Source organism: Takifugu rubripes, chromosome 4 (genome assembly GCF_901000725.2).
Source record: "Takifugu rubripes chromosome 4, fTakRub1.2, whole genome shotgun sequence".
NCBI lineage: Eukaryota > Metazoa > Chordata > Actinopteri > Tetraodontiformes > Tetraodontidae > Takifugu > Takifugu rubripes.
This window is the reverse complement of record NC_042288.1, coordinates 13,542,642-13,565,842: the sequence shown is the minus strand read 5'-3', so window position 1 is coordinate 13,565,842 and position 23,201 is coordinate 13,542,642. Positions and strand designations below refer to the sequence as shown.

Sequence of the window (23,201 nt, the reverse complement as noted above, 5' to 3'; positions counted from 1 at the left end):
ATGCTGAATAAACGAAGGCTTTTCTTTCATGGGGTGGACACAAGGACACAAAACAAACTCGTTTGCACTTTTGCCCCTAGGATGAGAAAGAGCAACTCCTTCAGTACTGCAGCACCGTGGCTGGGTTGGTGGGCAGAGCTAAGAACATTGTGCAGCTCAGGCCCAGGAACCCCGAAAGTCCAATCGGATCCTCCATCCCCGTTAAAGCCATCTGTGATTATCGTCAGATCGAGGTGTCTCTACAGGACATTACATCACTTCAGAACTTTCAGAACTTCAAAGTAAATCTTTGTCTGGACGTTTTTCAGATCACCATCCATAAAGAGGAGGAGTGTGAGTTGACCAGCAACTCTCACCGGGCCAAGTGGAAAGTCATAAGTCCTGCAGGGAATGAGGCCATGGTGCCCTCTGTTTGCTTCACGGTACCTCCACCCAATAAAGAGGCTGCCGATGCGGCTGCAAAGTGAGGAGCGCGGATCAGTTTAACTGTCATTCAACTCACAACGAACCGGACTTCCGTGGTTCTGATTATTCGTGTCCCTATCTGGCAGAACCGAGCAGTTATACCAGAATGTCCTGGCCCTCTGGCACCACTCCCACATCAACATGAAGAGCGTGGTCTCCTGGCATTATCTGATGGCTGATGTACGAGCCATCCGCAACTGGAACGTGGCCTCGGTGGGATTCGTTGACCAGTTGATGGTCGATGGTTTATTACTGGATGATCATGAGGTTCATCCCTCTTTTGTTCCTCAAACCGCTAGATAAAGACCATGCTGCCAGGGGAACATCAGCAAGTCTTGGGCAACCTGCAGTCGCACTTTGATGAGTTCCTCCAGGACAGCAAGGAATCAGAGGTCTTCTCCGTTACGGAACGGGCTGAGCTGGAGAAGGACGTCCTGGCATGTAAGGAGTACTACCAGGAGCTGCTTCGGTCTGCAGAAAGAGGCAAGTTTCCCCCTCACTTCTCCAGAGAACTCTCATGGAACAAATGATGCTATTGAAGCTCTTTAACTTAATGCTGTTTGGAATTATGATTATTTTTTCTCTGTAGGTTTTATAAAGCCTGATTTGTATGAGTAGAATCGGTAAGATATAAGTATGATGTCACCTTCATGCCAATTATGTTTCCTCGGTAAACAGAGGAGCACGAGGAGTCGGTATACAATCGTTATATCTCAGAGCTACGCAACTTCCGGATGCTTCTCGAAGCCCACGAAGAACACCTGATTAGACAACTCCGCACGCCGCTGGAGAGGGACGACCTGGATCAGAGCCTGCAGCGCATCTCGGAGCACGAGGTACCCGCCTACGAGGGAGTGATTCTGGCATATCTGCACACTCGCTGTTGTCTTTACTTGAACGGTGGTTCTGCATGTGTCTCTCTGCAGAAGAAGACAGCTGAGCTGAATAAACTGAAGGAGGACCTTGATGTTTTAAAGGAGAAGTGCGAGTTGTTCCTCAGAGAGGCCGCAGCTTCCCCGTCCGTGTCCAAGCTGTCCTCAGAACTCACCGTCCTCCTTCAGAGTATGAGCCAAGTGTACTCCATGTCCTCCATTTATATGGACAAGTAAGGCAAAACTGTGATTTCCCACATGTTAGAGTGGTGTTTAGAGAAGCTGCCCTCACGAGACGCCTGCTTTATTTGCCAGACTGAAAACGGTGAGCCTGGTGGTGAAGCACAGCCAGAGTGCAGAGGCGCTTGTGAAGACCTTCGAATTCAAACTGTATGAGGAGGATGCTATGAACCCTGACATCAAGTCCATTGAAAGTGCAATATCAACTCTCAAGGTCCATAAATGATCTTCAGCGTTTCGCCAACTGTGCCAGTTTTAAATGGTATTGAGGGTTCAGGTCACGAGTCATTTTGAGTCATTCTTCTTCTTGGTGATGACAGCAAAGGCAGGCGGAGATAGACGAGAAGCAGGAGGTGTTCCACATGATGGAGGACGAGCTGCAGAAGGCACGATTGATCAGCGAGCGCATGTTTAAGACGCATAATGAGCGGGATTTTGACCTTGACTGGCACAAGGAGAGAGCCGACCAGCTGAGTGAGCGATGGCAGAACATTCACTCACAGATAGACAGCAGGTTAGTTCAGACGACGTCTTTCTGTCTCACTGCTGGCCACTTCTATACATCCCACTGATGCTGACTGTTTAATGTTAAGGCTGCGAGACTTGGATGGAATTGGCAAGTCCCTGCAAAACTACAGAGACTCTTACTGTAGTCTTGATGAGTGGGTCCGAGAAACGGAAGCAGAGCAGTTGAAGGCCCAAGAAAACAAACCCGAAGACAGCAAGTCGCTGGCGGTGCTGTTGAATAAACAGAAGGTAGGATGCAATTTCCGCTCCCCCATTCTTACAAAAAGTGTAAACATGAATGCCCAAAGTATTTATTTATTTCCTCAGGTGCTTGTTGCTGAAATTGAGCAAAAGCAGAGTCAAATCGAGGCGTGTCAGAAGCATTCAGAGCAATACTCAGCTGCCATTAAGGTAAGGCAGGCAGTCAGTTTATGAACAGTGCAGCTTGAAACAGAGTAATGTTGCAAGTTCAAAAGTAAACAGCTTCCAAACCTGCACTGAAATCTTCTTTTAGGATTACGAGCTTCAGCTGATGACCTTCAGAGCGATGGTGGACTCCCAACACAAATCCCCTCTGAAGAAACGGAGGATGCAGAACTCTTCTGACACCATTCAGCAGGAGGTAAAGACTCAGAGGCCTGCTTTGGGCTCGTTGGAATTATTGCTGATTGTAGGACATTGACGTCTTGTAGGACTTTGACACACTTGTTTGATTTGATTTGACACAGTTTATGGACCTCCGGACCCGCTACACTGCTCTCGTAACTCTAATCACACAGTACGTGAAGTTTGCAAGTGAAACACTGAAGCGAGCTGAAGACGAGGAGGTGAGAGATGCAGATTTCAAGGCCTCTTTCTTTTCACTTACAGGGGCTGATGCAGCAAATAACCTCTTGTTGCATCGTTCCTCATACATATTATGTTTTGTTGCCTCACTATAAATAATAGAGAAAAAAATTGCTTGTGCAGAAGCCGCAATGGGGCTGTCTACTATAATCCCTTCTATCATTTCTTTATTGAACTGTCCGTGGTAAACAAAGCCATGTTTCTGTCTTCTTACAAACTCAGTCATGTTTGAATTATAGAGATCAGCTGATGAAGAGAAGAGGGAGCACGGTGATAAAGTGAGCAAACTTTTGCACTGGGTTTCCAACGTGCAGCAGTCCTCCAACAACAACGAAAATGCTCTGAAGGACAGCAACGCCAACACAGAGGCCTCTAAAGCGCCCCAGGTAGAGGAAGTTTAAAAGCCATACTTCTGATTTGCAATATTTCTTTGTTTTATATGCATAACTTTATCTTCTTGCTTATTTTTAATTACTTTTTCTTATCATCAGACTATTACATTCATTTCACCTTTCATTCCATTTACTTCAGCCAAATGTTGTACACACATTTATATTCTACTCTTTTCTGACCACAGTAGATCTTTTTTTTACTACCAGTACAGTTTGGATTTTGGTGTCCATGGAAACGTGAAACATATAATTCCCAAACTGACTCAGATAGAAGAATCGTTGCTCGTCTGATGGGATGTAATTGCTGGTTTAATACTACCAATGTACTCGAGGGTGTCTGAGTTGTGTATCCTCTGCCTGTTTCCCTCCCTTGTATCACACGGATGTGATGTGTTTAATATTTCAGGTGTCAGTTGAAGAAATGGTTACTAAGAAGGAACAGGTTGCAGAAGCGCTGAGGGCCACGCAAATGATACTAAGCAAACACAGTGAGAAGTGAGTAAAGCTGCCTTAAGTTTCAGATACAGATGTAGATATAAGGCTTCCCCCAAAGTTAAACTCTTGGTCCCGTTTGTTGTATTTTCTCTTGCAGAATGACAGAAGATGAACGAGAAAAGGCTCAGGAACAGATGAAAGCGCTCAATCAAGCCTACAGCGAACTGGCTCAGCATTGCTCCGACCAGAACAACTCCTCAGAAGAGGTTGGACACTTGGTGTTTGTTTCTATTGCCTTTTCTTTTAGGAAACGGCGCCACCTGTTGTTCAGTTGCATGACTAACAATTTTCCCTTCGTGTAGTGTGAGCAGCCCTGTTGTATCACTCTTTTTTTTACTTCCTCACGCTGGAGCAGAGCAGGAAACATTCAAACAGTTGAGAAAAATCTGAGTGTGCTGCAAACATGCTTTTCTCTGCCCACCTTTGGTCTGAGATGTTATCGTTATTGCTGTTCTGGTCTGGAACTAAAGATTACAAAACCGAATGACACTAATCATCACCTACAGACTATGATGTGACTAACCTTTTGTAAAGATGCTGGACACTAGGTTTCCAGATGCATGATAGCTTTATGTGTTACCCGTCACCCTCCTGCTGCAACCCTGGTGCAGTCTTGCGCATGATGTTCTAACACGTGTGTCTCACGGTGAGTATACCCGTTGACTTACTTTTAAGAACCTTTACAGTTTGTACAGTTAATAATAAATATTTGAAAATTGAACCAGTCAGTAATTTTGTTTTTCTTTTCTTAAGGACTTTAAATCAACATATTCTGGATTTGCCTTTGGAAGTGGGGCTGCTCTCCCTGAGACCCGACCCATGACCTCTGACCCCTTCCAGGCTGATGTGTTCCTGGACTGGTGTGGTCCTCTGGAACAAGATGCCATGTTTGAATCCTTCCTGAATCACTCACCAACATTAAATGAACCCAAAAAGCCAGGTTCATACGTGTCCTCCTCTGGGCTCTCAACCCCAGCCAGGGAAAGGAAAGATGCAATCATCAAGGTGATAGAGGTCAAAACAGACAGCGATGGAGTGAATGTGTCCTACACAGGGGAAACTGTCAGCTTGGAGAGCGCATTTCAGCTTGGGCTAATAGCAGCTTCTGACTATGCAAATGTCCTGGAGAGGCAGAAAACCCCTCGAGATGCTGCTGAAGATGTGTCACCATTTGAGCCGGTGCAGGACGTTGAACCCTGTGATGTGAACAGTTTCATATCTAAGTGTCTCAGCAGGAATAAATCACCGATCTCACCGAGGGATGTTCATGCTCTGAAGCTGTCAAGTCCTCAGCTGGATGTAGGTGATTTGATTAAACCTCATGATATGGACATTCTCAACGTGGATGCAGCAGTTCAGTGTGATTTGAGGAGCTCTAGCAGCACCCTCGTCGTGCTGGCCAGCCAGCAGCAGTATCTGGGTCTTGTTTTGCCTCCCTCTGAGGAAATCCGAATGTTTTCCGAGTCTTTTGAAGACAACAAACTGTCCGCTGCCTCTGAGTTTACCAGCAGCCTGTTCAGCAACAAGGAGAAAATTGCAGCTTTTTACATTCCACACTTCTCCGAAGTTGTGGACTTTGATGTTGCCACCCAGAAGGGTTTGATTGACATGCACACGGCAGAGGTTCTGAGAACTATAGAGATCCCAGATGAGGTTCCTGATGTTGATCGCCTGAACGAAAAGTTTTCATCCTGGCTAATGTACAGGAAGCTCACAGTAGATGGATGCTTTCATGCTGCGCATTGTTTAAAAGTGGACAGCGTCCCCAGTCCTGCAGAAGCAGAGCAGCTGTTCATCTCCTACCTCATGATAAACAGCTACATAGATCCCAAAACAGGAAAACGTGTGGTCATACTGGACAACGAGCTGAGTAAAATGGTGAAAATCTTTCTGGAAGAGCCCGTGAGCTCTGAAGACGGCAACAAGTGCACCACCTCTCTGGAATTAAATGTTTTAGACCAAGCAGATTTAAACCTCAAGCTACACAGGAAGGAGGAAATGGACACGGGTATTGAAGACAACAAACACACATGCGAGCCTCCTTATTTTGTTTCCTCCTTAAATGAAAACGTGTCATTCAGAGTTGAAGCTCATACGGGCGACCAAGCTGTGAATCATCATCCTGTCACGGATGTTACTGAGGATAATGACACAAACGTGGACGAATCAGATCCTAATATATCTGAGAAACTCGTGTGTCTTAAAAACCCTGGCTGGACAAAATCCGGCGAGTTTGTCCAGATGATTTATGGGAATGGTTCAGTAACTGATGATGCTGATGGCGACTCAGGTCAATCCTCCCATCTGACCCCACAGCACAACAACGCAGAGTCCATTTGCAGCGAATCAGACGTCACAGATCCATTTGAGGCTGAGTTTCTGTGCCCTGATTACCTGTCGGATGATGAGCAGCAATTTGTTATTGAGATTCTGGAAGCTCAGGTGGAGGAGGAAGAAGACATTTTAGAAATACCCTCTGCCAGACACGCTGGTGTAAATGCAGCTCTCAGCGAGAACCCCGTGGACACAGAGGCATTTGTGAAGTTGCTCAACTCACATTCAGATGACACAGGAAGCACGGAAGGCGACGAGTGGGATTCCATGTCTGATTTTAAAGAAACTGCATCTGGTGGATACAATTCCTCTTATAGTGCTTATTTCTTGGCGGAAAAGCAAACTATATCAAGATCTGGCTGCTCCATTAGCATCAGTGAATCATATCACACCGGTGTAACCGAAAATGAGTTTGTTGCTTCTGACCTGGAAACTAGCCTGTATTCAGAAGATGAATGTCCGCCCTGCACCGCCGGATCGAATAATCTCGATTTTACGGATGCGAATGGAAATGAAAAGCCGCCAATGGTGAGGAAGGGCAGCGAGGCAGCTGAGGACACAGAGTTCGAGAGGGAGATCGTAGATAAAGAGGTTGATTGTGAGAGGACAGGAAATGTGGAGGAGATGAGCCGCGATCTCGATCGCTGCTTTCCGGCCGTTGATGGTCGCAGCTCTCAGATGTTCTCCTGCTCCCCGTGGAGTCAGGTTACGGCAGATCATCACACCAGCAAATCCTCTTTCCCGACTGGCCGCAGTGACTCACAGGACATGAGCAACAGCCAGCTGACAGGTGCACCAGATGAAGGAGAAATCACTCAGACATCTGAGGAGAGGGGGAATTCTGTCAGCCTGACTCAGTACCCCACATTTACCCCTCCTCCTGACTCTGACAGTCCTCTCTTCGTTGAGAAGGTTCTGATTGCTGAATCGGATTCAGAGGTGGAAACTCAGGAATGCAGTGAAAGCGAATCCGACAATCTGACGCCGTCACATGTCCTCATGTATGAGAATAAAGCCACGGAGTCTGAGACGAGCGCGCTCGAGCCGCATTTGAGCAGCGAGCCAGCTCCCAGTAGACACTATTCATCCACCAGGGTTGAAGACATTATGTCTCATTCCAGGAAAGAGGATGGCACCAGAATGACATCACCTCAGCCCGCAGAAGCTCAAGCAGAAAGGGTGTTTTGTGTGGAACAGGAGGCTGATCAAGGTTTTCCACAGTTAGCCATCTCATCAGATGAAGTCATTCTGCCAGATCACTTTGAAAGTATTACTGATGATGAATCAGAGTGTGAAGACAGTCAAACTGCCATAAGAACTTCTCCCGAGGCTGCGCCGGTTGACCAACATGTGTCCGCATCACAGTTTGGGTCTGTGGATGATGAGCCAAGCCCAGGTTTCTCCCATGAGAGGCAGCAAATCAGTGGTGATAGAGAAGAGACAAGCGATGGGGTTGTCGCTCCAGGAGAAATGAGCTCAGAGCAGGCTGAACCTGCAGCGAGTGTTGAATCAGGTTCTGAGACTCCTGCAGACAATAACAGGACAGCTGAAGATGACTCTAAACATGTGCCTTTCTCTCAGAGTGACCTGCCTAATGTCCCATCAGGCTGCTGCGTTACATCTGTTCCTCTGTCAGGGGCTTGGGGGGTGGGGAAGGCACCTTCAGAAGAAAGGGAGGTCAGGGATTTTCAGAGTGCCGAAGATGTTGGAAGCATTCATTCTATTCTAGCAAACACCTCACAACTTTTAGAGAAAGATGTCCACAAGAACGACACGCCACATGCACTTCTTGAGAGCAGGCACCCAGACCTTCTTGTTGATTTGCTGAAGCGAAACGCTCACAATTTAGAAAGCAAAGAAGCAGGAGAAACCCGGCAGGAAGTCAAAGTCAACCAAAAGGCTGAGGAGTTTCCAAGTATCCAGCAACAACTTCTGCAGGTTCTTCAGACAGTCACCTCAAGTCAGGACCTTTCAATGCTCCAGGAAGTGATGCAGAGCCTGAACGTGGCCCTAGGAAGCAACACCCAGGAGGACCCGAGACATCTGCTGGACAGCATCAAGGAGGAGAGCTCAGAGGGAGAAGATGAGGGGTCGGCTGAAGATGAATCTCCTCAGTCTTCTGCCAGCTCAAATGGCTGTAAAGTCAAGCAGACAGAGAAAAAGGTACAATTTAAGTCTGTTAGATAACCTCATCTTTTTTAAGCAAAGTAACATCTGCTTTAATTTTGTCAATCCCCCCCAACAGCTGTTCTCCATCCAGGATTATCTTGAGTGTGTTGGGAGACTGCAGGACCACTGTGATACTTTGGATGATGTCAGAAAAGACTTTCTAATCAAGACAAACCTGGGCAAAACCCTGGAAGAATTACAGATCCAAGTGGAGGAGTGGCAGGTTAGGAAAAAGTGCTCAAAGCTGTGTGGTTACAAGTCACAAACAAAAGTATAAATAATGCTTTTTCTCTTGATTTTTTTTTTTTTTTTCAGGCCTTGGAGTCCCAGCTGTCTAGACTGACCTGCGGTGCGAATGAGGACATGGAAAAAGCCAAAGAGCTCCTGAATTCGTCTGATGAAGCCATCCCCGTGCAAATCTGCCGAGATTTGGCTTCTGCACGTTTGGGGTTAGAGACCAACTTCAGCGCCGTTTCTCAGCTGTGTGCAGAGAAGGGAAGCACTCTGATGCAAGCGATGGAAACAGGAAGGGTCAGTGTTTTCTCCCTGAGACACGAGGGAATACTGGGCCAGGGTTGAACGGTTGTATGTGTTGATTTTTAGGAGCAATTGGACTCATCATACCAGAACCATCTTGCTCACCTTCATGACATAAGAGAGGTCATCCAAGCCACCTCTGTGTTGAATGACGTGGATACCGCCACATGTGATGTGGACGCATTGAAACTGATCATTCAGAGGAACAAGGTATTTCTCAATTTAAATAATTTATGTTCACCAACAGCAACACATTCACACTATCCACATCTTTTCCAGGATTCAGAGAAGAACCTGCTGAGTGAAGCCAAGGTCAAGTTGGAGGACACCACACTTGATGTCCAATGTTTTCTTTCCGAGAACACGCAGTTTCTGAGCCCAGTTCAGAGCAGCCGCCTTCTGAAGTCCCTCAGTAGTGCGCAGAGAGCATTCCGGGACCAGGCAGAGATGCTGGCTTCCCAGAGGAGCACGTGGGACATCCTGCTGGACACCAGGGAGAGGGACAACCAGGAGAAGGTCTGCCCGTAGACATGTGGACAAATACTGCACTTTGCCTTTTGGAATAACAACTGTGGTCCCTTAGCTTAGTGAAAACGACAAGGGAAGCTTACAGTGCATGTAAAGGAGACAGGATGAGACTAACAGGACGCGTGTTGAACGAAATACAGAATGCAACGCTTGACCTTTGCTGCAGACTAACATCTCTGCTGCTTTCTTCCTCAGGCCTTCAGGACACCCGTGACCATTTAACAGTGGACCAAATCCACCTTCTTTTTTGGAACTTCAGCAATTGCTTTAACATACAAGCAATGAAAAAAGCCAAAAAGCATGTTTGCAGCAACCTAGATCATAAGATATCAGGATGTTCCGTCACTAAGATTTGGCATGTTATGTCTCTGCTCTCTTGGGTTCATTTGTATTGATCTAGTCGCGCTTGCAGTTAAGTTTGTGTGTCTCTTTTTTGTTTGTTCATTTTCCTCTAATCTGCTGTCTGACAGGTTTTATTGGCAAAACAAAGGGAGTTTACAGAGAAGCTGGAGGAGGTTTGCAGTAATCTCACCCAGACAGAAAACCACCTGATTGGCCATCAACAGCAGGCTGAAAATGCCAAGAGTGTTTCGGATCTGCAGCAGTACCAGCAGGAGCATCAGGTTTGACCATTACTTTTAATGCATTAATAAACCATCTGCTTATTTTCTTAGTAGCCAACATCAATTAAGTTCCATGACCTCACTCTTCCTCCTGTTTTACACCATTCTGACCACAAGGCTCTACAGAAAGATGTATTAACGAATGCCAGTGCCCTAAATGAGGTCATTACTAGCACTAAGAGGTTTCTGGAGGAAAACAGGAGCAAGCTGACACCTGATCAAATCACAGTGCTTGAGAATAAGTTGGAAGAGGCGAAAAGCAAAGCCAAGCTCATTGATCAGAGGGCGGAGGAGTCCAGGAAAGATCTGGAGAAGGTTGTTACCACGGCCATAAAACAAGAAAGTGAAAAGGTTAGAAATGCCTTTAGCTCCGTTAGTGCGTTGGACGATTGATTCATTTTCTTCAATATTTATTGTTTTGTTGACGCCTGTTGTTTTCAGGCTGCAGCTGTGGAGAGGCTGGAAGAGAGCAAGAACAAAATTGAAGTTCTTCTGGACTGGATATCCAACATAGGGAATGAAAATAGTAGTGGTCTGGACCAAACCGACCGTATAAGCAAAGAGAATGGAAACCTTCCAGCTGTAACGTCAGCGGAGGGACTGATAAGGATGGAGGACGATGATGCAAATGGAAACGCTTTGCAGACCTCTGGAAAAGATTTTGGCAGAGAGACCAGTGGCAAGCAGGACGCTTCCCTGGATCTTGATAAACAGTACGACAGGGTCAAGGTAAGGTTATTTTGTTGTATGAGTGGAGCATTGACTATATCTATTACCTATGACTGGAGTCTAACAGAAACTGATAATGTATTATCCAAATGTAAATAGGATTATACGCTTCAGAATGTGACATTTATTAAAATCATGTCTGTCATCTGTTGCTATTTTTGTTGCTTCAGGCTCACCATCAGGAGATTCTCTCCCAGCAACAGGATCTGATTATGGCCACCCAGTCAGCTCAGGCTGTACTAGACAAACAGGCCAACATGTTGACTCCCGAAGAAAAGGACAAGCTGCAGAAGAGCATCCAGGAACTGAAGGGTCGGTACGACGCCTCGCTCACGCAGGCCGAGCAGCAGATGAAGCAGGTGCAGTGCATCCAAGAGGAGCTGAAGAAGTTCAGGAGCGACGTTGAGGAGTTTGACGGTTGGTTGGATCAGGCCGAGCGTGACATGGGGGACCTGGGAGCCCCCGGAGACTCTCTGGATGACCTTTCTGCCAAAGTCCTGCGGCAGAAAAGCTTTTCAGAAGATGTGATTTCCCACAAAGGCGACCTACGCTTCATCACCATGTCAGGACAAAAAGTGCTGGATGTTGCTACAGCCTGTGGATTGGTTGATCCTGTGGAAAAGAACGCTCAGCTGCATGTGGACACTTCAAAAACCTGTGCGGCTGTGAAGGAACAGCTGGATTCAGCTGCCAGCAGATACAAAATGCTTCATTCCCAGGTATTAAATCGAAAACTAAATGTAGTCACATTGTTGGGTTGCAGTACCCACATCTCGCCAATAGATGGAAGCATTTGTATTGATAGTGTACTGTCTCGTGACTCGAAAATAAATTCTTTTATTTCAGTGCAACCAGCTCGGCAACAACCTCAAAGATGTGGTTGACAAATACAAGAAGTACGAGGACTCCAGCACGGGTCTGTTGAAATGGCTCAGCAGCTCAGAGGAAGAGGCCAGGAAGCAGCAGTCAGAGGCCATCGCAGCTGACCCCAAAACACTACAGACGCAACTGGAGGAGACCAAGGCAAGACGACAAGCAGCAAAGCTCTGCAGCTCATTTTCTGGCTGGCTTTGAGCCCAGACTTGTTTTATTTTCAACTGCCAAACGTCGGGCTGATGTTGTGTTTTGTAATATAAATAGAAGTGTAAGCTTTATTTAGCGAGCGACTGACACACAGATATAAAGTTTCCATTAATTTAGAAAGTTATTCTTAGCTCTGTTTTTAAAGTCAAGTCGCATGTGACTGGTTTAAGGGAAGATAAGAAGTCAAACTGCCTCTGTCTAACCTTTTGGCACCTTTTAGCGCAAACATTTCTGTGGAAAGAAGTACTGCCCTACTCAAAGATACGAGCAGATATGAAGTGTCTGCAACACTGTGCTTTCTGCTTAGGTTATAAATTACTGAAAAGAATACCTTATAAAGTTATTTTCTCAGGCAAACATGTTACTATATCTGCCGAGTGACTTAATATTTCCGTAGATGTGATCCAGGCAGTCTTTCACATCGCTGTGCTGTTGCTTTTGTCTACACCATCACCAAAATGTGACTGCAAGCTTCACACTTCCAATATTTGTCATTCTTTAACCTCTGATCTTTAGATGCTCCAAGTTCAGATGACCGGACGTCAGACTGCCATCGACACACTCCGGAAATCGGCCGACTCTTTAATAAAATCTGACGGAGACCTGTTGAGCAACCCAGATGAAATCCAGGAGTCTGTAGGTCGGTACAAAAAATCCAAGAAATACAATGATTTTACAACTTAAAAACAGTCCATTTTCTATCTTTGTTACCCTCAAATCTTCACATCCGGCCTGGATTCGTTCTCTTATGTTTTAGACGACATCGTCGAGCGCTACGACAACCTGTCCAAGTCCGTAAGCGACCGTAACGAGAAGCTGCAGATCACCCTGACTCGCTCCATGAGTGTCCAGGATGGTTTGGACGAGATGATGCGATGGATGGAAGCCGTGGAGACCAGCGTTGAGGAGAAAGGACCACTTCCCCTGGACTCAGCGTCTATTGGAGACATTCTCAGCAAAGAAGCAGTATGTTTTTTTCGACGATTATCGTGCGTCGTTGCAGTTTACGATGTTTTCAATAGACTCTTCTGTATTTTTAAGGCATTGGAACAGGACATAGCCAGTCGCCAGAGCAGCATTGCAGCCATGAAGGCTAAAGTGAAGAAGTTTGTGGAGACGGCGGATCCCGCTGCCGCGGCTCTGCTGCAGTCACAGATGGACACACTCTGCCAGCGCTTCTCCGACGCCTGCGACAACCACAAACGCAAAGTTTCCAAGCTGGAGCAACTGAAGGAGAAGGTGGAAACGTTTGAGAAGCTCGCAGATAAAGTCCAACAGTTTGTCGTGAGGCGGTCGCAAGATTTGCACGAGACAGACGGTCCAGGCAAGACGTTCACCGAACTGTCCCAGCTGATGCAGGTGGATGCAAACATCTCTCGTCTTCATCCGTTCACAGTTTTGCTTTTAATTATCTCAAAGTGCAGTGAATGACAAACCATTATTATTATTATTATTATTATTTTGTAGAATACCAAAGCTGAGATGGCTGAACATGTCAGGGATCTGGAGACACTTCAGACTCTGTCCAAGGAACTGTCTGAGATAAGCCCGGATGGAAATGAAGCCCAGATCCAGAGCAAGATGGAAAATCTCTCAAATGCTTTCAGCACCTTTAAAGACACAGTGAAAGAAAGGTGAGCGTGGATGGTAGAGGAGGGATCAGCGAGTCAAGCATTATTTCTGTTTTTTTTCTTTTTTAATCTTTGCATATGATCATCTTTAGGGAAGAGGAGGTCTCTACTTGTCGGGACCAGCTGGAAGAGTTCAGATCGACAGCTGGTGCTCTCAGCAAGTGGCTGGAAGAGACCAATGAGAAAGTGCCTGCAGCCCAGCCAAGCAGCAGCAAAACTCTAGAGAAAGACCTGCAGATTGTCTCTGTGAGTCAAGAGATTTATAGATTAATAGATTAAATGAAACCTATAAGTGAAGCTGACATTATTCAGTGTGGAAATGTGAGTAGAGGAGGAGTTTATGGTCATATACCCTAAAAACTCCCCTCTACCCTTAGTTGTAACGCTGATGTCTGGATTAGAAAAATGTATCCTGGAGTCGGCAGATTGAAATATACAATATTTAGGCTTGACGCAGAAATAGAATCCAGACTCCTCACATGACTGTTGAATCTATTCTCAGGGATTATTAGATGAATGGAACTCCAAAGGCCCTGCTGTCCAGGACCTTAACACTAAAGGATCGTCACTGTGCCACCTCATCACTTCCCTCACATCACCTGCCAAAATAAAGGCCAACAAATCAGGTGATCTATAGATTATGAGTTAGATGGGGGATGGGAAGCATGGTGTTTAAACAAGCACAATTAAAATCACTAATCAGGTAAATGCCTGTCATTTACGCAAGCTTTGTCTTATGTCTTTGCATCAGCTCTTACTAACGGTGCCGGTGCTGGGAGCCATTTCTACCTAACTAATAAAGGTAATCCTGTCTGGTTGATGGTGCTGCTGTGGGAATGCACTCTTTAGAGTTAACTAAGCAGTCGTTATGGCACTTCTTTTTAAATGAATCAGCAGGAACAGTATGTTTAAAATCGAGCAGCATGACTCCCATTATAATTCATTATTACTAATTACATTTTATGTATAATATTTTTAAATTTCAGCACATTTGTGTCTCTTTGATCGTGTAATAGAAAAAATGTGAATATTCTGATGACTTCACATTAAAACATTGAAAAATATCCTATTAGAAATAACCCTGATATTATTATTATTGACCTTTAGACTGAAAATGTTATTATTGACCTTTCAACAATTTAGATGAAGATACGTAGCTTTATGAGTTTATCGTGAAAAAATATCATCATTTTTAATCCTTTTGCTGTTCGCAGAGTTGACGGTGATTCAGCAGAACATGTCATTTGTCAATGAGGGATACGAGAGTCTCGGGGAAAAGCTGAAGAGTCGAGCGGCTGAGTTGAAGAGCTCTGTGCACAATATCAGTGAAGCCAAAGAGGAGACGGACACCATCATAACGTGGCTGAAGGACATGAAGAAGACGGCAGCTTCCTGGAACAATTCAGACGGCAAAGATTCAGTGAAAACGCAGCTTGAGCAGCAGAAGGTACCGAAGTGTTGCTGCCTCTGGGTGATGTTTTGATTCTCCATATGGTTCATTAGTTGTAACTATATTACTTTTTTATACATTACATTTGTTGATTCACTCAGGTATTCGAGGAAGACATGAAGCAAAAGGAGGAGCAGCTCCAGAAGCTCCGAGAGAAGCTCCTCAACTTGATTAAGACCTATCCAAACTCCCCCGAGGCAGCAAAATGGAAGCAGATGCTGGCAGAAATAGGTGTGTACAGTGTGTTGATGCCAGATGGCCTTGAATCATGGTAAATCCCTTCTGCAAACTATGAATAAGAGCCTTTATAAATAAACTAGCTGTGACATTAGTCTTCCTCCACCTCACACACATAGACACACCTGCTCTCTGCCTGATGGGTTAAATTAACACATTTCTCCTGCCAAGTCCAGCACAGTGGGGGGGATTTTCAGAGAAAACAGCAGGATAGGAGAAAGAGATGACGCTGGTGTGCTGAGTCATGCAGACTGGTGCGATTGTTCCTTCCACGCAGATGCTGCCTGGGCAGATATCAGCGGCTCGGTGGAGGAGAGGAAGCAGCACCTGGAAGAGTCGAACAAGAACTTGGACATCTTCCAGACGACGGAGGTGCAGCTCGGTCAGTGGCTTTCAGAGAAAGAACTGATGATGAGTGTCCTTGGACCCCTCTCCATAGACCCCAACATGCTTAAGATGCAGAAGCAACAGGTCCAGGTCCGTATGCTGTGTACACTCGATGCTTGTGAGATTTAGCAGAATTATCATTGCTTATTTTTGTGACTCCCTTCAGATCCTCCAGAATGAATTTAAAAGTCGTAAACCTCAATATGAGCAGCTCGTGGAAGCCGCCTCTGCCATTCTTAATTCGGGCAGCCAGGACCCCTCAAGTGGCAAGTTAGTCAAGGAGCAGCTCACTGCCCTTACCCAGAAGTGGCAAGGCCTCACGGGCCAGCTGGACCAGCGTGACGGCCTGATCGACCAGGCCGTGGTGAAGACGGGCGACTTTCAGGCGCTGCTGTGCAGCCTCGGCCAGACCACCGCTCAGCTGGAGAAGCAGCTCACCCACCATCAGAGCCACAGCACCCAGCCTGACGCCGTGAAGAAGCAGCTGGAGGACGTCCAGAACATCTCGGTTCAGCTCAGAGAGGAGAGGAAGAAGCTGAAGGAGGCTGAGGCCATCAACGCGGAGCTCACAACCATGGTGACTGAAGATTACCTTAAAGCGGACTTGGCCAGGCAGCTGGAGAGCATCAGCAAGCCTTTCAAACAACTGGATGAGAAAGCAGGTTCGCCTTTAAACATAATAAGCTAATCTTGCAATGGTTGGACCAGCGGCACCGTTCATTAGTGTTGATTCACAGCCATTCACCGGGGTTCACGTCCTCTTTTGGCTCTTTTCAAACGTGGATGAAATAGCACTAATTATACACGTCTATTTTAAATGATCAAACAATAAACTAAACTCACGCAGTTTATTTCCATTTGCTGTTCTGCTCCAGCTCTAATATTGCAATTGCATTTATGTGTTGCAGCAAAACGGATTGAGCAGCTCAACTCTACCTTTGCCAGCTCTCAGCAATTTCATCAGACTTCCAAAGACTTCCAGTCGTGGCTGAGCGAGAAGCTCCAGGATCAGTTAAAGCCCCAGGCTATATCTGCCAAAGCAGACCCCCTGCAGCAAAGCCTGGAGGAGCACAGTAAACTCCAGGAGCTTCTCAGTGAGCACGAGGACGCCTACAACACAATCATGAGGGAAGGTGAAATGCTTCTACACGACGCTGAGGGTGCAGAAAAGGTGGCCCTTCAAGGGCAGCTGACTTCCCTGTCTTCTAACTGGGAGGAGGTGAAGAAGAGCGCCGCGGAGCAGGCGGAAAAACTCAAAACTGCTCTGCAGAAATCTCTGAAGTATCAGGAGCACGCTGAGAAGCTCACCACTTGGATTCAAGAGTGTGAAGCCTGCGAAAACCGAGTCAAACTGACTGTTGATCCCGTTGGCGTGGAGGGCTCCGTATCTCAGGTGAAAGCTCTCCAGAAGGATGTGGACAAGCACAGAGGGATGTTGGAGCAGCTCAACACGGCTGTGGACGGCCTTCTAGAGGTGGCCAACGCAGACGTGGAAGCTGTCAAAGAGGAGAAAGCCAGCATCGGCAAACGAGTGGAGGGCATAGCCGAAGCTCTACAGAGCAAAAGGGAGGCCCTAGAGAAGATTGCACATAAAGTTAAGGATTTTAATGATGTTTACAAGGAGGCTAAGGATCAGCTGGAAGGGGCTGGCAAGCAGGTGGATGCGTATGAATCTCAGGGGCTGCAGGCGCACAGCAACAAGACACTGACCAACATGAAAGCCCAGCACAAGAGTTTAGAAGGAGTGCAGAACCAAGTGGAACACCTGAAAAACCTGGCCAAGGACCTCGTGGTCGATGTCCCCGATGCCGAAGGAGTGACTGACCTTTTGCTGCAGGCTGACGGCCTCGAGAAAAACTACAGCACCCTGAACAGGAAACTGGACGAGACATGTCAGGTGTTGGAGGGTAAGCTTCAGGGCATTGGGCAGTTCCAAAACAATATCCGAGAGATGTTCACCTGTTTCACCGACCTGGATGATGAGCTGGACAGCATGGCTCCGGTGGCTCTTCAGCTTGCCCCCCTCAAGGAACAACAGGACAGTCTGGACAGCTTCATGGCTAAGCTGCGGGAGCTAATGGCCAACACAGCCAATGCAGGAGACAGCTGTAAGAAGATGTTGGAGACAGAAACCTCACCTGATCTGTTGGGCCTGAAGAGAGATCTGGATGCTCTGAGCAAGCAGTGCGGTAAACTGATGGACAGGGCCAAAGGCAGAGAGCTGCAGGTGCAGAGTACTCTCACTCGACTGGAGGCGTTGTACCATCAGATCCACCAGGTCGATGAGAAACTCTGCAGCGCTGTGGCCAAGGAGGCGTCGCAGGAGGCCGTCGGCATGGAGACAGATGTCATCAATCAGCAGCTGGAGGCTTTTAAGGTATGGATTCCTTTCTAGCCTCTTTTGTTTTTTATTTAGGAAGTGTTTCCAGGCAAACATGAGAGCTATGATATATTGGGACAATCAAGATTTAAGATTTAAGATTACTTTATTCATCCCCGTAGGGAAATTGAATTGTAGTAGCAGCCTAACGTGGATTAATATAACTGTCGCATCCACAGTCGCAGTTTTAGTGGTAAGAGTTCCCATGGTAACCACCAGAATGCTGCCCAAGGAGCGCCATCTACTTATAACAGTCAAACTGGATTAAAGCTACATTTACCCTAATAGCCAACCAGTTGTTACATCCGTTGTAATATTTAGATCATTTTTATTACTTTGTTACAGTATTGGAGCTGCTAATTGTACAGAAATCACTGGTTTACTGCACTCCACTGATAAACTGTGTGACAATCCTCTGGGGACTGCTGGGTCATTCAGAGGATCTGCTGGAAACAAAAGGACCCCCCCCCCCCCGTGTGGGAGGGTGCACCATCACAGCCAGGTGGTCACCAGCAGGCCTTTACTGGATTCACTGGTGCTCATAATAAAATTAGGCCTGTGTTCTGAGCCTTTAACATTGTTGTTGATTTTAGTGTTAATTTGACGCGGATCATACAAGATGCCATTCAGTAAAGAGAAGGTTAGAGTCATTAAACTAGATAAACTACAGTATTTACTGGCTGAAATGGTTAGATATTTATAGTGCGTATAACGCATTAAGACATTTCTTTTTTAATTCCAGCCTACGCCAGCAAAAACAAAAATACTCATTAGAGAGACTTAAAAGACAGAGGCAAAATATTTTAAAAGCTTATAAATTCTGATGGACTTTTCCAGCAAAGGATTAACCTACATTCAGTAGGAAAGACTTCTTCCTTTATAGTATTAGATATTATTACAATAAAGCACTGTAAACAGATGTGTACAGGCAAATGACACAAATCTGTCTAAAAGATAGGTCAGAGGATTTCTTCTCTTTTAATTTACGGGGGTGCTAAACTCCAGCAGGAGGTCTCTGTTCAAACTCCCAGTGGGGGATAACTTAGATTAAAAAAAACAAAAAACCCTAGCGTGAGAGCTGGAGGGGTGTCAGTGAGGTTTAAAGGCTCTGCAGGATAACTATTAAAGATGTTGTTGCTGAGCTGCGTTGTCATGGCGCACATGCTCGCCCCCTCATTTTTGGTCACCGGTCTGGGTTGAGAGGGCACAGATATGGACCCAGCTGCTGGTGGAAAGTCGACGCGATGTTATATCCGGAGTAAGGTCTTTATTTAGCTGCTTTGGGAAAGCTACTGTGTCAGAGTTTGAATTCGGTGGATCAGATTTTCCCCCGGTGCAGGTATGCGGGCTTTATTGGCAGCTGCTGGGAAAGAAATAAACAGCAAAGGACGGCGTTCACGTTGGCCTCTTTCATGTGCCGTTACCATTTTAGGTCCGGTTTTGAGGCTCGGCTGACCTCATGCGTTTACTCTTGTTTTTTACATAAGATTTGCTGGGAGCCCAGGCGAGAAACTCCTACCGTTTTCTTTACGTGCACCTTAAAGGACAGCTCGAGTGATTCAGCCCTACTGGGGGCCAGCGTGGGCGTGCAGACATTACATCAGTGCTGAAAATCATAAAGGAATTTCAGGCCACTGAGTCACATCGTAGCAAAGTTGATGAGTGATGTATTAGCGTGTTCGGGTAGTTCCGCTTACCGGTACTCGCTTTCACATGTTTAGCTTTTATGTGCTCGTCATATAGAAAAGAGCCTTGTCAACAGTTGGGGGGGGGGGGGGGGTTATTGGAAGAGGATTGCATTCAAATATGGTTAATATTAGAGACCAAGATCACATATTATCATTAATAAAAAAAAGGAACATTAAACTGGATTTAAGTTTCTTTTTAAATGTGCAAAAGAGATCGTTTTCCCCACACATCCATGAAGATATAAAGATCCTTTAAATATTTAAAACTTCTATTGAAACAGGAATATAGCCCGTTGGACTCGAAGTGCTTATTAATCTCTGTCAGCGTCCTCCTTACATCTCCTCTCATGCATGCAGGAGTGGACAAAAGGGTCGACTCCTCACCGAGTCACCAAAACACAGATAAACCCCTTTCACTATCTTCATCTGTCTGCTCCTTCTCTCCTTCTCTCCACTCTCTGGACATAAAAAGTGTCTTCATTCACTTGGCAGAGAAAGTGGTGTTAAATTACCTGGGACCGGTGCCTCCCTCAGCATTCCACAGTAAATGAGAAACCATCTACGAGGAGACAAAAAGAGAAGCAAGAGAGGACAAATGATATCTGTTTCAACACCGGAGTGGGAGCTGCCACAAAGTTGCGCTAAGTTTTGTTTCCCCCCCATTCCGTCAGATTTTGATGAGGGGAAAAAAATGAAAACGCGAGTGACTGCGTCATGATGCAGACGATGGCTTAGAAGTGAAGTCATATGGGCCGTGCTGACATAAGGGGGAATTAGAAAGTGGGAAAAAAAAAGAAAACGGGTCATGTGTCCACCAATCAACATGAGCCGTAGCAGCTCTGAGCACAAATGGAGTTGTGGCAGATGTTGTCTGAATAATGAGCGGGGGCGGGGCACGGAACCTCCTGCCAGAAGGGTGTCTGTCATTGCAGGAGAGCGATGGGAGAGAAAGGGCAGGCTTTTTTGTTTATCCGGGAATACCAGCTCTCCTCAGAACGGCCCGGAGTTTTTGCTTGCTGCTGCCGGATTTCACTGGGGATCATTTCTCCTTTGCACTGAAGATTTTTCCTTCAGCTCGGATGGGTGCTGTGAGGATTTCATGGAAAAAAGAAGCACTTTGGAGCGGAGTCGTAGGGATTAAGTTTTTTTTTTTTTTTTTTTGGAAATGTACATGAGAAGGATCTGAAGGAATATTTGTCCCATTGCTGAAAACTTCGATCTCAACTAGAGTATGAAACTGCTGTACAGCCTCGGCATTCGTTTGGGATCCTTCAGTAATGTTTTACACATTTTTAATGCCAAAGCTTTCATTTTTTCCCTGATGTAGTTCTTGATTTTCCTGCTTAATTCATCAGAGGGAATCTCCATCAGTAACAGCAGATTTGCTTCTGAAAGACACGTGTAAATCTTTAGTATTTATTTTTTTATTTATTATTTACAGTTTTTGCACGCAGCTGCTCCTCACATGGTTTAAATGACTCACCGATCACTACACCAACATATTCCTCAAAGGATTTCACAACATCCTTAACCCTTTCTTTGTCGCGGGTCGTGGCGATTGTTAAAGAATGGGCAAACCGCTGAGCCGGCCAGACTGCCTCAGACAAAACCCTTCCTGCGTGGGGAAGGGGGAGGAGGAGGACCTGAACATTGACGACTGTTACGTGCCCCAGAGATCCATTTATGACACCGTTCTTCTCAATGAGCAGATAGACTCCAGCTCCAAAGGCAGCCTGTCCTCCAGGCACTTCACAGGAACCTTACCGTACACCCACCGCACCTTAGACCTCAGCAGTCTTTGTGGAAACGGCGGCCTCTCTGCTTCTAGTTCGTTTGAGCTCCGGTCCCGCAAGCCGGCACCCTTGGAGGAGCGTGCCGTGTTTGACGGACTGAAACTCAATGGGCATGTCACGAGGGTGGCTGACACCACGCTGTCCAAGTCCCGTCTCCAGGGAGGAGACAAACCACATCATCGGCGATCGTGGCGGGCGTTCGCTCCCACCAGTTTGGGCGAGTACGCGAGCCGCAGCGGAACTTTAAACTCAGGTAGCACCGAGAGGCCAGGGCTGATGAGTAGCAGGAGAGGGCAGAGCATGACCAACTCGCTGACATCTGAAGAGGACTCGGGCTTATACAGCCCCACTGTGGAGAGGGAAAGACAGGCCAGGTCCCACAAAAGAGCAGGTCCCAGCGTGAGGAGCCTGTCTTCGTCAGAGGCCGTGCATTTGTCTGGGGATCTGAGAGCAGGAAGATCTCTCAGCTCGGGTCAGGAGGAGTTCCCATTCTCACCTGTGAGAGACAGCCAGTCGGTTTACTACAGCAGCAGCTTGGTCAAGGAGACGCGAACAGCAGAAGCCGAATTTCTGGATAGAAGGGATACTTTCAGGAAAGGAGAGCACAAATACTCCACAGGGCGGTTATCCAGTGGGTCGGCAACCAGGGCTCAAAAGGACATCTCTTGTTGGCATTCAAGGACTTTAACAGACTATGATGAGCCGTCCACCGCCGAGCTGTTAGAGGATGCGTCAGAACCGGACAACTGCGAGTTGGTTAGTGTGGTGGTGACACAGCCGGAGACATATGGGAACTCTGGGACGCTTCCCATTGAGAGGGGCCAGCCAACAAAAGCATACGCTGTGCAACGAGGAGCGTCTGAGTACAACATGGAGGAGCTGGAGGAGTTTCTGCAGTCAGTGGAGGCTTGTCTGCCTAAGAGCTTTCAGACTCCTCAGGACGCGGGAGAGATTGAAGCCTTACTGAATGCAATTACTGCATGTCCTGAAATAGGCTGTCTGTCACCACAGGTGCTCTAAAAGCATTCATACCCTCGGTTATGATATTAGCTCATTAGTGTTCTCTAGATGTATATCTTATTGAGCACTGTTGCAACTTGCTGATCTCACAGCTCCACATCATCCACCCACTCATCTACTTTCTTCTGCTAGATTGATAGTGACCAAGATTGATCACTATTGTGATGAAAAGGACCATAAGAGCTTGAGAAGCAATAAAAGAACCCACAGTCTAGAAATAGTTACTCAAACTTCTCCCATTTGTCTTCAGGCTTTCCAGAAGGAAGACATTGATCCGCTGCAGCTGCAGCTTCAAGACATCAACTCTCTGGGCCAGGGTCTGATCCAAACCGCTGCCAACGGCACCAGAACCAAGAAGCTCGAGGATGACTTGGAGGAAGTCAACAGAAAGTGGAACACCCTCAATAAAAAGGTTCCTGTTAATCTAATACATGCTATAAAAGGGCGATAAAAGTATGATGAATGCTCATTTGTACTTTTTTATTTGGTATTATTATAATGAGCTAAATCGCCTTCAGTTGACTTTGTGGGTTGTTGTTTTTTTTGGCAGATTGCCGAGCGCTCCGCCCAGCTGCACGAGGCCCTCCTGCACTGTGGGAGATTCCAGGATGCTCTGGAGTCCCTGCTCAGCTGGTTGACGGACACCGAGGAGCTGGTGGCCAATCAAAAGCCCCCGTCTGCAGAGTTCAAAGTGGTCAAGGCGCAGATACAGGAGCAGAAAGTAAGGCATCGCCTCTTAGTGCGGCCGCAGCCGTAGGACGTGAAACACCATCGAGGCAAGTAACCCTCCCGTCT

At 46.5% G+C, this 23,201-nt stretch overlaps 1 protein-coding gene across 17 annotated transcripts in view; it reads left to right on the top strand.

Annotated features, from left to right (window-relative positions):
• The window catches only part of dst (dystonin), a 64,657-nt gene that overhangs the window by 24,181 nt on the left and 17,275 nt on the right, over nt 1-23,201 (top strand). For 16 of the 17 annotated variants that reach the window (XM_029834872.1, XM_029834871.1, XM_029834867.1 and 13 more), the window contains 39 exons: nt 81-233; nt 309-463; nt 552-678; nt 765-948; nt 1,144-1,301; nt 1,392-1,570; nt 1,653-1,791; nt 1,898-2,091; nt 2,171-2,333; nt 2,412-2,495; nt 2,599-2,706; nt 2,813-2,911; nt 3,170-3,316; nt 3,729-3,817; nt 3,915-4,023; nt 4,571-8,314; nt 8,397-8,543; nt 8,636-8,851; nt 8,924-9,067; nt 9,137-9,373; nt 9,856-10,008; nt 10,126-10,359; nt 10,450-10,737; nt 10,908-11,456; nt 11,584-11,760; nt 12,337-12,460; nt 12,578-12,786; nt 12,862-13,179; nt 13,288-13,454; nt 13,544-13,697; nt 13,954-14,077; nt 14,203-14,253; nt 14,666-14,898; nt 15,003-15,132; nt 15,416-15,615; nt 15,692-16,187; nt 16,434-17,902; nt 22,657-22,818; nt 22,957-23,127. In XM_029834872.1, the coding sequence (XP_029690732.1) occupies nt 81-233; nt 309-463; nt 552-678; nt 765-948; nt 1,144-1,301; nt 1,392-1,570; nt 1,653-1,791; nt 1,898-2,091; nt 2,171-2,333; nt 2,412-2,495; nt 2,599-2,706; nt 2,813-2,911; nt 3,170-3,316; nt 3,729-3,817; nt 3,915-4,023; nt 4,571-8,314; nt 8,397-8,543; nt 8,636-8,851; nt 8,924-9,067; nt 9,137-9,373; nt 9,856-10,008; nt 10,126-10,359; nt 10,450-10,737; nt 10,908-11,456; nt 11,584-11,760; nt 12,337-12,460; nt 12,578-12,786; nt 12,862-13,179; nt 13,288-13,454; nt 13,544-13,697; nt 13,954-14,077; nt 14,203-14,253; nt 14,666-14,898; nt 15,003-15,132; nt 15,416-15,615; nt 15,692-16,187; nt 16,434-17,902; nt 22,657-22,818; nt 22,957-23,127 (11,985 nt within the window). The remainder of the gene's footprint in view (nt 1-80; nt 234-308; nt 464-551; nt 679-764; nt 949-1,143; nt 1,302-1,391; nt 1,571-1,652; nt 1,792-1,897; nt 2,092-2,170; nt 2,334-2,411; nt 2,496-2,598; nt 2,707-2,812; nt 2,912-3,169; nt 3,317-3,728; nt 3,818-3,914; nt 4,024-4,570; nt 8,315-8,396; nt 8,544-8,635; nt 8,852-8,923; nt 9,068-9,136; nt 9,374-9,855; nt 10,009-10,125; nt 10,360-10,449; nt 10,738-10,907; nt 11,457-11,583; nt 11,761-12,336; nt 12,461-12,577; nt 12,787-12,861; nt 13,180-13,287; nt 13,455-13,543; nt 13,698-13,953; nt 14,078-14,202; nt 14,254-14,665; nt 14,899-15,002; nt 15,133-15,415; nt 15,616-15,691; nt 16,188-16,433; nt 17,903-22,656; nt 22,819-22,956; nt 23,128-23,201) is intronic. The other variant, XM_029834875.1, reaches the window with a different exon arrangement.